General features: G+C 48.2%; 1 protein-coding gene across 2 annotated transcripts in view; it reads right to left on the bottom strand.

Moving 5' to 3' along the window:
• The window catches only part of LHPP (phospholysine phosphohistidine inorganic pyrophosphate phosphatase), a 141,317-nt gene that overhangs the window by 105,216 nt on the left and 18,523 nt on the right, over window positions 1–17,578 (bottom strand). For both annotated transcript variants that reach the window (XM_046653475.1, XM_046653476.1), the window contains exons 3-5: window positions 14,988–15,141; window positions 8,114–8,177; window positions 7,041–7,133 (exon numbers count right to left, since the gene is read on the bottom strand). In XM_046653475.1, coding sequence (XP_046509431.1) covers window positions 7,041–7,133; window positions 8,114–8,177; window positions 14,988–15,141 — 311 coding nt within the window. The remainder of the gene's footprint in view (window positions 1–7,040; window positions 7,134–8,113; window positions 8,178–14,987; window positions 15,142–17,578) is intronic.

Genomic DNA, 17,578 nt, shown 5'->3' with positions numbered 1-17,578 from the left:
TGATTAAAGCGCCTTGAAAAATTTAAGGTTTGCCACAGCCTGGCACTTCGACAGCAAGATAGCCACTCACCGGCATTTTTCATTAAACAAAAAAAAAAAGAAGAAGCAGGAACAGAGAATTGTTACCTTGTGCATAAGACGCAGTTCATTTGAAATGGCCTTATTTTGAAATACTGCTTTAAAATGTCTACACATCCTGAGGCTCAAATAACATCAACGAACATTTTAGAAAAACTGTGGGGCGGGAGTGTTAAGAACCTGTAATTGCTGCTCAGCTGTCTGTCAAGGGCAGAGACGAAAATGACATTTGAGGGTGAAAGGGAGTGATCGCGTGGGAGGTAAATAAGATTCAGCTTTGCCACGTGCTCAGAGCCACAGAGAAAACCATTCCTTAGCTACTCAGGGCCCCAGACGCTGCGATGGACCGGACAGCACAGGGGCCACAAGCCCGGCAGACACAAAGACCAACTGCCAGGAATCCAAAAGCAGCCGCCAAATGAGAAGCCCGGATAACCTCACCCCGATAAGGGCGTGGGCTCCTCCTCGGGGTGTGGGGAGGGCAGTCTCTCATTCAGAATGTAAATGACGCCAACTGTGAAAATCCTGGAAAATGTCAAACAGGGAAAAAAAGTCAGGGGAAGAATCACGCACGGCTAACCTACCCAATACAGCCGAGGATGCCGTCTGGGTCTTCGGTTCCTGTGGTCTCATTTCCTAGCAGTGGCGGTTTATTGCTTTTGCTGTTTGAGATGGTTGTCACACTGCTTATGTAATTCTAAATACTGGTTTTTTAACTCACATTACATTAGCCTTTCTGCTACCCGATCACAAGTTATCTTAAGACTTTATTCTCTCTTAAACTCATCCTATGAGTAGGATGTAAATATATATATAGTTGTTTACATGTTAAAAATGGAAAGATCAGCCATGAGATATATAAAAATGGCTCCCTATAAGATGGGTGGGAAGAGAACATAAGGAAGAGCACAGAAGTAGACTTCCTTGAATACATCTCGTTTTATGGGTTTGATTCTGGAACCACATAAATATCTTACATATCGATAAAACAAATTTAAATGGTGAAAAACCAATTCCCTAAAAACGAGAAGTAAAGTGAATTCAAGGAGGTCCTGTTGGTACATACGATCCAGAAAGGGACTATTCACAGCAGCTTTAAAATACAGTAAATCTCTAGAAGGATATGCTCTAAGCAAAAAAAAGAGCTGTGAAAAAAGAAATCTTAAACAGCACGGGTGACCAGCCTCACCACTCCCGGCCAGCAGTCACGACAGCAATGCTGGGTACACAGCCCGGTCCACGGGCGCGGCAAGCACAACTCGCCCCAGTCCCCGAGGCACCGGGAGCACGGGGAGCGGCATGCTCTCTTCTGCCCCCGGCTTCTTTCACACAGCATGTTTTTAAGACTCAAGGCTCGTGTGTATTATGGGAAAGCAAATGAGTGATTATGTTGGTACTTCTGAGAACCAGGATTTCTGACGTGGAAAAAGGAAATACAGATCTAAGACTGATGAGATAAGTAAAAACCCACAGGACTGAATGTGCACCAGAAGTTCAGTACGAACTCATCATGTACTTCATGTTTAAAAACACATATTTTCCCGAGTCTTGTCAACTGAAAACGCTTAGAAATGATGACCAACCCAGGAGCAACGAGACCAGGACTGTGCCCACTATGGTTCCTAGATACTACTCCTCATCAAAGGTAAGTATGGCTCCTTGGAAGGAGGGTGGATTCCAGGCTCAGAAAAGGCAATGTGTCAGGCAGGTGTGGAACATCCTGCAATAACAGAGAGTTAAGGAGCCTCAGGCACCACTGGGTGGGGTCAAAAGGACTCAGATGCTCCCCTGAAGAGGCTCCCACTGGTCAGGGGTGAATACTTCAAACAAGAATAAGATGAGAACTGCAATGGATAGAAACACATCAAATATGCTTACGTCTAATTATTTATAATGAAATATGTAGTTTTAAATCTCCTTTGTCACCTTGGGAGGGTGCTAGAGAATCAACTCCTTATTCTGAAAACTAATAAATGATGGGAAGGAAACAGGCATTTATCTGGAGTTTCCCATATGAACTGTACCTCAGGGTAACAAAGAGTTGGTGAGGAGAAGTTCTCCTGTTAGAAGTAATCCAGAGAAAAATGAAGGAGTGACAGAATGTGAATGTCGCCGTCCTACAGCCCTCAGTGAGCCACTGGAGTTAGGCAGTAATCATCAGCGGCTGCTGACACTGTAAAGGGATGTGACTGGACACTCTGTGCCTCCTGATGGAGGACACACCACCACCTAGAAAGTGCTCGTCAAAGAATTGAACCGGACTCTGACCAAGCTTCTAGGTCTAACTGCCAACATCCCGGAGGCAGAGAGGACAGGGGAGCACGTGAAAGGACACCACTGAGGCGCGACCAACAAAATCCACACTGTGGGAAACGCTCCAGGACATGCAACCCAGTTTCTTCTTCAAAACGTTACAAAAGGGAGATGGACTCGCACTAATGAATCACAATGCAAGGACCTCATGTGGATCATGATTCAAACAAACTGTAAGAAACAGAAAACAATTAGAAGACAATCAGGGACATGAGAAGAATGACTAGGTATTGGATGACACTAAGGAATTATTGTTAGTATTATCTAGACATGACAATGGCATTATCTATGCTTTTAAAAACAATTTCTATTTTTTAGAGACAGAAATATTTACAGTTGAAGTGATACGATTTCTGGGATTTGATTTAAAATAATCTAGGGGAGAGGAGTGGGTGGGGATATAGATTAAACAAGTGGCTATAAATGTTGGAGGGGTCCCAATGGCCAAATTTGGGCCAATTTAAGCAACAAAATAAATAACAGTAAGAATGGATTGTGGGGGCCAGCCCCACGGCCAAGTGGTTAAGTTTGCAAGTTCTGCTTTGGTGACCCAGGGTTTGCTGGTTCAGATCCTGGGTGTGGACCCACACACCGCTAATCAAGCCATGCTGTGACGGCATCCCACATAGAAGAACTAGAATGACTTACAACTAGGATATAACCACGTACTGGGGCTTTGGGGAGAGTGAAAAAAAAAGAATGGCAACAGATGTTAGCTCAGGGCCAATCTTCCTCACCAAAGGGGAAAAAAAAAGCAAAAGAAACCCGAATGGATTGTAATTCGTAGAATAAAGCAAATATCCTTGAGTCCATGTTGGAATAAATAAACAAACAAGTAGGGGCCAGCCCTGTGGCTCAGTGGTTAAGTTCGCACACTCTGCTTCAGTGGCCCAGGGTTTCGCCAGTTCAAATCCTGGGCAGGGACATGGCACTGCTCATCAAGCCATGCTGAGGCAGCATCCCACATGCCACAACTAGAAGGACCCACAGCTAAAAATACACAACTATGAACCAGGGGGCTTTGGGAGAAAAAGGAAAAATAAAATCTTTAAATAAATAAGCAAACAAGCAAGCAAATGGGAGAAAAAAGAAAGCTCTTTCTTACAGTAAATTCCAAGTAGTAAATGTGGAAGGAACAATGGAAACAGGAAATTGCCATATGGCAAACACCACAGTAAGAACTGTTTCAGGTAAGAATTATCAATGGGTGCTAACATTAGGAGGGGAAAGAATGACAGGACAGAGGACATTTACACAGTGCCCAAGTCCTTTCCTACAAGGTACTCATTAGGTACAAAGGGACAAACAGTAACTTGCAGTGGAGAACCCTGGCAGACACGACCTCGGCCTCGATCAGAGGAACATCACCCACCACAGGGCAAAGCGCCATCATGTGCTTCTCGATGGGACGCACAGCGTCGTTTCCATAAGATTCCTGCCCACGCTGTATACCCTGAATTAAACTATGAGGAAACATCGAGAAAAACCAAATTGAGGGACATTCGACAAAATAACTGACCAGGATTCTTCAAAAATGCCACAGTTATGAAAGACAAAGACTGAGAAACCGCCCCAGAGCAAAGGACACCAGGGGACGTCTGCTAAATGCAATGTGTCCCCAAAAAGGATACTAGCGGGATGGCTGAAGACGTCTGCAGAAGGTCTCCAGGTTAGTTGATACCGCGTATCAATGCCAATTTCCTGATTTTATAATTGTTCTGATTGTTATATAAGACGTTAGCATTTGCGGAAGCTGGTTTAAGGGCATATGGAAAATCTTTCTACTATTCTTGCAACTTTTTTGGAAGTGTGAAATTACTTCAAAATGAACAGTTAAAAACAATTTTTAAAGTGGTTCTTAGTTGATAATTATTGAAGCTCAGTGATGGGCACCGGGGGTTCATTACGCTGTCTCTACTCATGGAGATATTTGAAATGCTCTACGATAAAAGATTAAAAAGAGAGGTTTAAGAGACAAAACCACCACATGCCAGGTATGGACCTTATGTGGATTTGATTCAAACAAATCAATGTAAGAGAACATTGCCAAGCCAGCCAGGGATGTCTAAATGTGGACTGGTACTAGATAATCCAGAGGAATTACTGTTGATTGTGTTAGGGAGGGGTTTTTTTCATCGTGATAAAATACACATAACATAAAGTTTACCAAAATTACCATTTTAAAGTGTACAAATCAATGGCATTAAGTATTCACAATGTTGTGCACCATCACCACCATCTAGTTCCAGACATTTTTATTACCCCAAAAGGAGACCTCGTACCCATTAAGCAGTCACTCCCCATTCCCCTCTATGCGCCCAGTCCCTGGTGACCACTAATCTATTTTACGTCTCTACGGATTTGCCTATTCTGGACATTTCATATAAAAGTCAAGTAATGTATAAAATATGGCCTTTTGTGACTGACTTCTTTCATTACCATAACATTTTTTTTCAATACTTTTTTTTTTTTTTTTGCTGAGGAAGATTAGCCCTGAGCCAACATATGTGCCAATCTTCCTCTATTTTTTATATGTGGGATGCCACCACAGCATGGCTGATGAGTGGTATAGGTCCATGCCCAGGATCCGAAACCATGAACCCAGGGCACTGAAGTGGAGTGCGCCAAACTTAAACACTACACCACAGAGCCAGCCCCACCATAATATTTTCAAGGTTCATCCACGTTGTAGCATTTATTATTACTTCATTCTCTTTAGGGCTGAAATATTCCGCTGTGTGAATATACTACATTTTGTTTGTCCACTCATTTGTTGATGGACATGGGCATTGTTTCCACCTTTTGGCTATTGTGCACAGTGCTGCTATGAACATTCGTGTTTAAGTTTTTGTCTGAACACCTATTTTCAATTCTTTGGGATCTATACCTAGGAGTGGAATTGCTAGATCATACGGTAATTTTATGTTTAACCTACTGAGAAGCCGCCAAACTGTTTTCCATAGTGGCTGCTCCATTTTACGTTCCTACCAGCATTCCTCTAAGAGGGTTCCAATTTCTCCACATCCTTGCCAATACTTGTTATTTTCCATTGTTCTTTATTAAAACAGAACATCCTAGGGGTTGTGAAGTGGCATCTCACTGTGGTTTTGATCTGCATTTCCCTAATGACTGAAGGCACCAAGCATCTTCTTGTTAGGTGTTTGAATGCACTGTGGTTACATCAAAAATGACCATGTTTTTTTGAGAAGCACACTATAATATGAAAGGATACAACAACAGTAAGTCTGCGATTTGCTTTAAAATATGACAGCAAAAAATAAGTAAATTTTTAAAAAGAAAGAAAAGGGAGGAAAGAAGAGAATTTGACAAAATCTTTTTTAAAGTAATTTATATATATATATTTTTTGTTGTTGCTTTGTTTTGTTTTTTGAGGGAGATTAGCCCTGAGCTAACATCTGCCGCCAATCCTCATCTTTTTGCTGAGGAAGACTGGCCCTGAGCTAACATCTGTGCCCATCTTCCTCTACTTCACATGTGGGACACCCGCCACAGCATGGCTTGACAAGCAGTGCATAGGTCTGCACCTGGGATCTGAACCAGCGAACCCCGGGCTACGGAAGCAGAACGTGCGAACTTAACTGCTGCGCCACCGGGCCAGCCCTGACAAAATCTTTTAATTGCTGAATCTGGGTGATGGATACATGTACCATTCTCTCTACTTCTGTGTGTTTGAAATTTGTCACAATAAGAAGACAAATTCAACTCTGAGAAACAAGTCCTGAAACCCAGGCTGTGCATGCCTGCAGTCTTCACTCACTCAAAACACACGGTTCTCCTTCTCCACCAGCCCCACAGGGCATATCCCGGTGTTTCCTGGGGACCCACAAGACCCCACACCTTCTGCCCTCTGTGAGTCTGAGGGGAAGGGTGGGCACAGAGTTCCAGACTTCCGTGCCCGTGGGCCGTCTTTTTCTAACCATTAGATCAGAACACATGCGGCAACCACGGGTCCAACAGTAAGGGAGTGCACGGTGATCCTGGGGCTCAGCCACGCCGTAGGATGCTGACACCGTCCCGGGTGCCATGTCCAAAACAGACAGCAGGATAGCCGTGGGCCAGCTGCAGACACGTGCCCATTGTTTCAGCTATGCTTTCAGGAAACCACTGGCTGGAGGGGACCAGCTCCACACTAACTGGGAAGGGGCGTGGGCACTGTGGATGCTAAAATCATAACCCCCGTTTTTTTTTGTTTTCAAGACATATGTTTGGAAGGCAATCTGTCTCACAAACAGTCATCCTGCAAAGGCGGCAAGATGTGTGATTTCTCTCTTAGAGTGTTTTAATTTTGCCATTATATTGTCTTTCCAATGAAATATTTCTAATACACTGATAGGACTTGTCAATTCTTATCCTTCCAGACAAGAAGTAAAAGTTGCTTAGAAAAAGCCACAGGCATTTCTGTTTCTCACTCTTACACTGAAACATTTAACAGGCTGAACACGTTCAGTGGGCCTCCTGTGCTATCTTTTTTCCCCCTTTCCAGCCAAATCATCTCTCATGGTGGGTCTGCCCTGGGCTGCCTGAGCCCCCAAACTCATCTCAGGCCCCACGGCTGCCCCAGCGTGGGCACCCTGGGCCTCCCCCAACACTGCTGCCTCTACACGCGCCCTTGGTGAGGGGACACCTACCTGGTGGGCTTCCAACCCCATCTCTTGCAGGGCAGACTTGAAATACTCAGGAGAAGGTTTCCCCACCACTTCGGCTTCAATGCCACAGGCATACTTGGAAGGAGAGAAGGACATGGCACGGGTTTGGGACAAAGCACCAGGTGAATGCCCGACCAGAAGTGAAGGCCTCCCCCTGGGGAAGCAAGGGAAGACGCCCCAAACATGCGCCCAGGGGCCTCCAGGGGGCAGGACACTTGGGCTGAGAGACACATCTCAGAGGCAAGAGATCACAACTCCACCGGGGCTGCCCAGATGCTTGGGGCCCCCCATCAGGCGCCCTGCCATCTGCTCAAAAGCCTGACCACAGCAGAGATAGCCCATAGCTGGCCAAGTCACAGGTGTCACATGGGCCACCCTGACTCTGCTCTCACTGGCACTCTTGCCTCTGCCCCTCCCTTCTCCCCGTCTCCCCCCGCAGGTCTGTTACAGGCCCTCCAGGGGAAAAGGTCCAAGACTCCATCTGCCTGCCTGTCCACCTTCCCACCTGAGTGCAGGTGGGCGGCAGCCAGTGTAGCAGTGAAGATGGGAGGTGACATGAGCTGACCTGGGGCAGAAGCCTGGCTGGGGCAGCTGACAGGGCATGGGTCAGAGCGGACGCTGGGGAGCCTCATCTAGCCTCACCTTGGAAATGGGGGAGGGTGTCGGGAGGAGGCCCGTTAGGACCCATTAAGCTCAAGGTGCTGCAGATGACCAGTCCAGGAATGAGGAAGATGTTCCACACAGATACGGAAGCCAGGAGTCAGAGAGGAGAGCGGCAGAGAGCATGCTGGGAGGGCCAATGGGTCAACGGCAGGCAGGGCTGGGTTGGGGAGGAGAAGGAGCGACAGGGGAGCAGAGTGACTGCCAGGGCAGCTGAGGGGCCAAGCTCCAGAGGAGAGGCAGCGCTCGGCTTGAGGCCCCAAATAGAAGGGCCTACTTTGAAAACATAAAAGGCAATTTTGGATGCTGAGCACACCCCTTTCTCCAGAAAGACCAGAAACATCCCTGACGGCCCTGAGATCTGAGGAGGGCTTGGACAGACCCCGGGTAGGTACCTCGAGCGCCTTCACATAGGCACCAACGTCCAGCATCAGTCCAGAAGTCTCCTTGTAGTAGCGTCTAGAAAAGAGCAGAAGTGGACAAGGCGAGCTGAGCCTGGGGTCTGGGAAATGCCAAGAGAAACCACTCTGTCCTGGTTCTGCCAGCTCAGGAGAGCCTAGTTCCAGGCAAGGGTCAGTCCAGATGCCAAGCTGAGAGTAACCAATGGAGGTCAGCCCCACAGAGCCCAGTGGTGGGTTACCACACCTGGGCGAGTGAGACAGCAGGCATCAGCTCTCAGTCACAATGGCTCCCTGCTGCCAGCCTTGTGGGGCCCCCGCCGTGGTGATTAACAGGGGACCCCAGGGGCAGATGGATCCAGTTGCTAACAGAGAGAAAGACAAGTGACCTGTGCTCTGGGAAAGGACAGCAGGTCCACAGAGCATGTGGTGAACCCCTAACTGCTAATAATTAAGCCCTAATTGCTGTCTAAAGAAGAAAACTCCATTGGTTCCACAGCACCCTGCCCCATCTCCTATTAGCCAGAGGCCAAGAGAGCTGTCGGGTTCCACAGGCGCCAGATGCTTTTAGGGGAAGACAACTGTTTCTTCCCCATCTCACTAAAGCCGAGACAGGTCGGCTCCCAGGAGCACGCCTTTCTGAAGATGGTTCACCGCTCTTGCAAGCACTGTGCTGAGCCCCGGCCGCCACTGCCTGGCCCACCCCAGGCCACACGCAGACCTCTGGGGACACCCAGTGGACCAAGCCCAGTTCTCTCTGAGCAAAGCCGTTGGACTCTAAAGAGGGGAGAAGATAGTTTAACCCATGCTGCTCTGAAGACAGGGTCAGTGGAAACTCAGGACTACACAGACGTTTCGAGACCCGTCGCAGCAGTTAGCTCTCTCCCATTCCCAGGCCCTTTGAACACGGGAGACATTACACAACGTGTATGCAGAGAGCCTAAGAGAACACTAAAGCATGCTGACTCCAGGGTTCAAATCCTCTCTCCATTTCTTTTTAACTAGGCTTTGGGTTGCTTAAGCCCTCTGGGCCTCAGTTTCCTAATCTGTAAAATGGGCAAAAGAAAACCCAGTACCTACCTCATGTATTGTTGTGAGGCGTGAACAAAATAATGCACGCAAAGTTCCTCACACGATGCCTGGCATGTGGAAACTGCTGAAAAAATACTAGAGAATATTGCTATAAATAACTTTCGCCCAGACTGAGACGTGGCAATAAGACCTGAGCTGGGGAGGACAGAACGAGCGCAGGTCTTTCTCTCCAACCTGTGGGAGTGACACCTGGTCTGCACCTATTTAAAAGGTTTGAACTGAGCTCTCAGATCCACCCAGGGCTGTGCTCTTCCTCCAGCTCTGCCACGCCCAGGGACTCGGCCTGTCCCTCTCCGCCCTCGTGAGGCCGTGAAGGCTGGGAGGTTGCACTGCCCGCCACTTGACCCGGCACTCGGGGACAGGCGCTCTCCCGCCCTGCGCTCTCCACTGCCTGGCTGGGCTTCCACTGCGGCTTCAGCCACACCCTGGGCCTCAGCAAGGACTGGTTCCCTGCCACTCACTCCTGTCCAGTGGATTTGGGGCCTGGAGCCCGTCTGTGGAAGCCCTGGGAGCGTCTCCTGTCGTGACAGGCTTCGCTGGTCTTCAAGTGAACCCGAGACCTCTCCATGAAGGTCCAAGGCTCTGTGCTCTGGAGCCACCCCACAAGGACAGGGACTAGCTGGGACACTGCACACGGCAGGAAGGTGCCTGGTAGCCAGAGAGAAGCCACCTGCTTACAGAGGCAGGACCTCCAAATGCTCCCCCTTTTAAAGGGTGACCCCAAAACACAGTCTTAGAGATCCCTAATTGCATTTGTCTTAAATCCAGAATCTAGACACGTATTCTGCATTCATACAGCCTCAAAAGAGTGTTTCCTTTTATTTTTCCCATTTCTACCACAAACTACTTTGGTATGACCATTTCCTTAGCCAGGTCCCGAGTTGTAAGGGAGGAGTGAAGGATGAAGTAAAGCGGAGTCTAGCCGAGAGGAAGAGGGAGACGCCGGGCGCTGGGGCCTGCGCTCGTGGGCACTGCAGTTGGTGTCCGTTAACTCAGTCCCCCACTCAGGATGCAGCTGCCCCACACCCCCTGCAGGACTTGGCGACACTCCCAGACCCAAGCTGCCCCCAGGGACTCTCAGTCTGATGGGGAAGCAGACAGTCCACAGACAAATCTAAAGGGCAGGACACAGGCCATGACGAGGGACCCAGTGCCCTGGGCACCCTGCGGGAGTGGGGCTGGACACCCTGGGGACAGGGAGGCTCCCAGAGAAGGAGACATCAAAGCTGAGACTTGAAGCCCAAGGGCAGGGAGTGGAAGTGTGTGGGCCTGGGGAGCCCCTCAGAAGTGAGTGCAGCCCCCTGTGGGGGACCCGGTGGTCCAGACCCTGCTCTAGGCCAGGCCTCAGTCAGGCGCTCGAGAGCTCCACTCGGCCCCTTGCCCTCCACGTGATGACCGCTGCAGGAGGGGAAGAAGGGGGCAGTGGGAGCACAGACTGGGAGGGAAGGGGACCAGGGGGGCCTCCCTGAGGCCGGGACAGGTGGAAGGGAGCCAGGGCGGAGGGCAGAGGTGAGGAAAGCATGCAGCCGCGTAGGCAGGGTTTACCCAGAAGCCAAAGAGCAAATTATGGGACAGCGCCACCCAGTAGCCGTAGGCCCAGCTCTGTCTGGAGCCGAGCATCCGGGGGGCCTCCGGGCTGGCTGGAGGGGGCACCTCCCCTTTGGGAAACCCTCCCCAGGACACCCACGTGGCACAACTTCTGCCTGCCTCATAGGTGCCAATTCCTTCTTCCAGTGACAGAAACCTGGACTTTCTTAAGTATAAATTTATTCCTGATGGGAGGAAAAAACTGAACATGCAGCTTAATATACACAATCAAAACCTTGTCTCTGGTACATTCATTTTTAGTTTAAAGAAAAACCTGACTTTCATAAATCAAAATTAGAAACCCAAATATTTCTTTTTTAACTGAATCTGGACTTGTTTTTATAGTGCCCAGAATTTTTCTTTATTTCTTATTCATTCAGGAAAACAAAAAGGCATCTTGAAGGCCATCTGTTAGCTGAAAACATTTTTAGAGATACAGTAAATACAAGGACCTAAGTTAATTTTTTTAAATCTAAAGGCCCAGGTTATTCCTGAAACACTGGAGCTTTGATATATTTATCTCTAGTTCCTGGCATAATGAAAGCCCCAGCAGGCCTGGCGAGAACCGGAGTGCTCCAGCCACAAAGAAGGGACTGTGGACGCCAGCGAGACAGGAGAAGGCCGGGGAGACGCACTCAGATAGATTTTATGCTTTATTCTCCTGCCCTTCCGATTATTCAGCACAGCCTCCCTTCAAAATGACCACTTGACCTTTCCCACAAGAGCCATTAACCTTCCATCGTCTGTTGCGTAAACAGCTTAATTTTCTGACGGCAGCATGACAGAAGAAATTACAAAGGCAATTCCCACTCTTGGTCCAAACAGATGCCAAATGTAAATCACTCCATTTCCAGGAGGAGGACATTCTGCCCCAGTGCCTCCGCCATCCTGCCTCTTCAGGGGCGCCGCTTGGCCCGCTCCGGTGGGGGATGGCCCCTCACCACGAGTGACCCCCACTCCGATGTGACAGCAGCTCCTCATAGATCCTAGGCTGTCCCGAGAAGCTGTGACCTAGGCCCAAAAGCTGTCAGTTCCTTTCTCTGGTTTTTGAGCACCCAGCACACAGCCCGAGTCAGAACGCCCATCAGCTGGAGGTCTCACTAACCACTTATTTGCGAAACAAGCCCTTGCCTACTACTGAATTTGCTGCAGAATTACAAAGCTGAATGCAACTGATGCCGTGTTTTTGTTTTTGTTTTCAACAACATATCTATTTTGACTACTACCCATAATCTGGAATAATAACTTTCAATAATTAGAAATAATTTTAAAGAAAAAAATTTTAACATAAATGTGCTCTAACAGAGCTTCTTAATTATGTTCTTCTCCAGCGAGGGGTTGGTAACTGTAGGGGCCAAGCCTGGACCGTAAAGGAGTCGGCAGGCCAGGTGCTGTGGTTTGTAGTAACCCAAATTGCAGAAGGTTAGAAAGGGACAGTGATGGTTAATTTTATGTGACAAGATGGCTTGGCCACAGTCCCCAGATATTTGGTCAAACATTATTCTGGATGTTTCTGTGAAGGTGTTTCTTGGATGGGATTAGCATTTAAATCAGTGGACTGTGATGAGTAAAGCAGACTGCCCTCCATAACATGGTGGGCTTCATCCAGTCAGTTGAAGGTCTGAACTGAAGAAAGTCTGACCTCCCTGAGCAAGTAGGAATCTGCCAGCAGACAGCCTCTGACTCAGACTGTAGCTCCTCCGCGTCTCCAGCCTGCCTGCCTGCCCTGCAGATGTTGGACGCACCAAGCCTCACGATCAATTTCTCCTTATATATATAACTCTCCACATCCTGTTGCTTCTGTTTCTCTGGAGAACCCTGACTAACACAGGACACATTTATTTTATTTGTATAAACACACTAGAATATTTTTAGTTCCTAAAAGAAATATATCCTCTCTTTTCTTCCTTGAAATCTCTTTCATTTGCCTATTTTGATAGAGACATAGCCATGAAGAAATGTTTCTCCACTATGAGAAAAACACAAATCGTATACGATAGTGGCAAGTGACTCTGAAGCCTGGAGAGGGGCACAACAGGAGGCGGTGCATTTGTGGTGAACTGGAACGAATGGAGGCCGTGGCTTTGGCTGAGCTGCTGTGCGCTCTGGAACGTGGGGCCCAGCACTGTCAGATCTTCTGATTTTTCAAAAGAATCCAGAAATATGGGTATTTTATGTAAAATCTCCCATTTTTTAAACACAGCTCAAAAAATTTAAGATCTTGTGTGGCCCAAACATCTGCTCTTGAATGCAGCCTAGAAGTGATGAGCACAGGCTCAGGGTGGCACTCCTGGCTGGGGGACCATGGCTTATTTCACCCCCTATGCCTCAATATACCCTCCCGTAAGATGGCAATAACACTGCCTACAGCTCACAGGGTTGTGGTGGGAATTAAACAAAATGGAGTACATAAAGTGCCTGCTAATGGCCGGTGGCCAGATTCCAAGTCCCTCCTTATCTATGCGAACAGCTGACCCCATTCAGCAGGCAGAGGTAGGGAGTTCTCAACCACCAGAAGTACCAAAGCTGGGAAAGGCTTCCCCAGAGATGGCCCCAGAACTCCTGCACTGCGTGAGAAGCTGTACATGTAGGGCTCCACAGTGTGCTTGCAACTTTAAGAGCCTGTGATTCTAAAATCCTAGTGCTGCTTCTGTTGATGACAGAACAAATGTGCACGGCTTTCTGGGAAGCAACTTGGCAATACACACCAGGAACCTCAAAAATGCACATCATCTGAAACACACAAATGCTTACCACAGCCTTGCTTTGGTAGAAAACCAGAAACAACCTAAATGTCCATCAGGTGTCGGTTAAAAAAACTACAGGATATCCTGTAAAAAAGCTTACAGGAATGACCATCTACAGAGATATCTATTTATTGCATGGAAAGTTGTTCACAAAATATCGTGTGGTGAACAATAAAAAATGGGCACCATCGGGGCTGGCCCCGTGGCCGAGTGGTTAAGTTCGTGCGCTCCGCTGCAGGCGGCCCAGTGTTTCGTCAGTTCGAATCCTGGGCGCGGACATGGCACTGCTCATCAGACCACGCTGAGGCAGCGTCCCACATGCCACAACTAGAAGAACCCACAACGAAGAATATACAACTATGTACTGGGGGGCTTTGGGGAGAAAAAGGAAAAAATAAAATCTTTAAAAAAAAAAAAAAAAAAAAATGGGCACCATCACTAGGTCAAGATGGATGCCAATGTGAGAGCACATCCGTTTGTAATGATCTGTCTGCACAGGAAGCCACCTGGAAGGACACACACCAAACACTGACGGCTGTCTCTTACACAGTGGGACTGAAAATACTTTCTGTTTTCTTCTTTTTGCTCATCTGTATTCTCTAATTTTTCTTTAGTGAACATGTGCTGTCTTGGTGGTAAAAGATGTTGAGAAAGATAACCAACATGGTTTTTTAAAAGAAAGAGATGGCGAGGCCATGCTAAAGGCTCCGACAAAAACAGTGGTCACAAAGTCACAACTTTGCAGAGACTGTGGCCAGAGATGTGGGGTCTGGACCAGAGTGTCCCACAGGCCAGAGAACCTATTTCTCTCCACTTAGGTGTCCCCTTGGCACAGTCCTTCATGCCCTGTGTTGTGTCCTGTGCATGTGCACCTAAACTTGGGACAGTCAGCACCTGCTCTCTGAGATCTCCAAGAGGTCTCTGTCTGCAAGGACCCTCCCTGCTCTAGCCTCTCCCAACCAAGGGCCCAAATGGAAGCTTGACCAACTAGCTCCTGAAGACAGAGTATGCTGATTTCCTAAAAAATTATTAAAAGGAAGGAAGGAAGAAATGAAGAGAAAAAGCAAGAAGGGAGGGAGGGAAAAGAAGTCACCTTGTGCCCACTCCATGCCTTCTCTCCTGATTCTTTTTTTTTTTGAGGAAGTTCAGCCCTGAGCTAACATCTGCCAATCCTCCTCTTTTCGCTGAGGAAAACTGGCCCTGAGCCAACATCTGTGCCCATCTTCCTCTACTTTATATGTGGGACGCCTGCGACAGCATGGCTTGATGAGCGGTGCCACGTCCGTACCTGGGATCTAAACCGGCAGACCCCGGGCCGCCAAAGCAGAACGTGTGCACTTAACCGCTGCGCCACCGGGCTGGCCCCTCTCCTGATTCTTTAAGTTAGAGACCCATGGAGCACCGTCCAAAGCAGCCAAAAGCAACTCCCCCTGGAGCCAACTCACCCTTTCCCCAGAGATATGAGCACGGGATTCTCCAGCTCCATGAGCACCTGGAAGGCCTTATTCATGTTCTGATAAGAAAAGCTTTCTCCTGCGTCTCCAATGACCACACAGTTGGGGTTGGACGTGTCGATCTGATCAAATTCTGAGCGGATTCCTGGAAAGAGAGAGAGAGAAAGAGGGATAGAGCCTCTGGGTGATGCGGCCTGCCTCCAATCTCCTACCAGGGACACCTTCTGTCTGTCACATCTGCCTGTCCCATTCTCGGATGCTCTCTTTCCAATCCTCACTGCTGCCATGGGAGGTGGGCAAGGAAGGGGTGTATCCCCATTTTATGGATGAGGGAATTCCAGCTCCCCACAGTTAGGGAGCTTATTAGGAGACAGATGGGCCCAGCCCTGAAGCCCCACCCCAACACAAGCATCACTGCAAGAGCTCCTTTAGTTCAATACCACAGGCAGGAAACCTGTAGCTTTGCAACTAAGAAGGGAAATCTGTCTGAAAGACACAGATTCCTAGACGTAAGACGAAAAAAGGCTGCTGCAACCTTTATAGAGTTGGTACTGCTGGCCCCAAACTGTAAGAACCATCGACACATTGCAGCCAAACCCCACTCGAGAGGGGACAACAGGGGCACACACATCCTGAAAAGGAGCAGAATCTCATCCCCACCAGCCTGGTTCACCAGCCTTCTTGGGAACATCTCTTTCTCCTTCACCTTCCATGCCCTCCCCCATTTCATATTAAAAAAGAGAAAGTTGAAAGGATAAATCGGGTCATTGGCCTTGTATCTTCAGTCCCTAGGAAGAAACACTCTCATCTATCTTGGTATCAGATGTTGACATTTCTCGACTAAAAAACTGAAGTAACCACAATGCGATACCACTTCATACCCACCAGAATAAGGAGAATTAAAAAGACTGACAACACCAAGTGCTGGTGAGGATGCAGAGCAGCTGCAACAGCTGGCAGGAATGTAAAATGATACAGCCCCTCTGGAAAAAGGGCTGGCGGTTTCTTATAAAACTGAACATACATCTACCCTATGACCCAGAAATTCCATTCCTAGGTATTTACCCAAAAGAATTGTACAGGAATGTTCATAGCAGATTTATTCCTAATAGTCTAAAACTGGAAACAACCCAGGTGTCCACTAAAAGAGGGATGGACAAACCAACCACAGTGTGTTCACTCAAGGGAATACCACTCTGCAAGGAAAGGAAGACACCTACTGACACATGCAACCACATGCTGGTCTCAAAACAGCATGCTGGGTGAAAGAAGCCGCACACACACGACTACAGCGAAAGAAAGGGTAAAGTCAGCAGGCCTGGGCTGCTCATACCCTGCACGTGCCAAGGAAAGGCGTCTCCATGACAGGTCCTCCAGCAGCTCCTGGGAGGTTACCTCGGAGTCCTTGGAATATTCTGCCTGGAAGGAAGGTTTTTGGAAGCTGGGGCCCTGGGCCATGCTGTGTCAGTTTGACATCTGGGGGGCTGGAGACTGAGTAGCCAAGGTCAGATATGCAGACACGGCATGCCTACCCAACTGACCCTTAATAAAAACCCTGGACACAAAGTTCCAGGGGGCTCCTCTGGGTGACAACATGTCACATGTGCTGTCACCCATCACTGCTGGGAGAAGTAAGCGCATCCCAGCACAATGCCACTGGAGGGGACAGGTGGAGGGTGCACCTGCAGGCTCCTGGAGTTTGCCCAGGCGTCTCTTTCCTTTGCTGAGTTGAATCTGTATTCTCTCACTGTGATAAGCTGGAACTATGAGTACGACCGCTTCTGAGTCCTGTGGGTCCTTCTCGCAAGTCATCATGCCTGAGGGTGGTCTTGGGAACCCCCAACATAACCAGATGCTGTATGAGTCTATCCATATGAAATTCTAGACAAGGCCAACTTACTTATAATGGAAGAAATCCAAATAGTGAGTTCCTCTAAGGGGGTTGGGGGTTTGCTTCCTCTGGGAAGAGCATGCAGGAAATCCTGGGGTGACGCTAATGTTTTAGATCTGTGTGCTTCTGTCAAAAGTCTGCGAGTACACTTGAGATTTTTGCATTTCATTGTAGGTAAATTTTACATGAAATGAAAAACTAAACAGATACTGAACTTTAGTTAATGATGTGCTGAAGTTTTAGGGCAAGTGTACCGATGTCTGCAATTTATTTTGAAACACATCAACAAGAGAAGATGGATAGATGGATGGAGGGATGGGTCGATCTATAATGAAAAAAATATAGTGAAATGTCATTGATAAAAATAAGGCGATGGGTATTCAAATATGCCAAGGAAAATTCTTTGAGCTTTGCTGTATGTTTGGAAATTTTCATAATAAAATGTTAGGGGGAATAAATTCATCAACAACAAAAGTTGAAAAAAGATTCGAAGTCTGAAAACACAGGCACATTCATGAAAAACACAGAAGCAGGATTCCAGCTAAGGAAGGGCCTCTGAAGCTCTCAGATCTGCTCGGGGCGGGGCGGGGCGGGGCGGGGGGGGGGGGGGGGGGGCGCGGGGCCGAGGCCCCCCCCCAGGGCAACCCCAAATTTTCCCTCCCCCCCCCTCCCTCTCCCCCCCCCCCCCCCC

The sequence above is a fragment of the Equus quagga genome, chromosome 2, assembly GCF_021613505.1.
Source record: "Equus quagga isolate Etosha38 chromosome 2, UCLA_HA_Equagga_1.0, whole genome shotgun sequence".
NCBI classification, from domain to species: Eukaryota; Metazoa; Chordata; class Mammalia; order Perissodactyla; family Equidae; genus Equus; species Equus quagga.
This window is presented reverse-complemented; position numbering and strand designations above follow the sequence as displayed.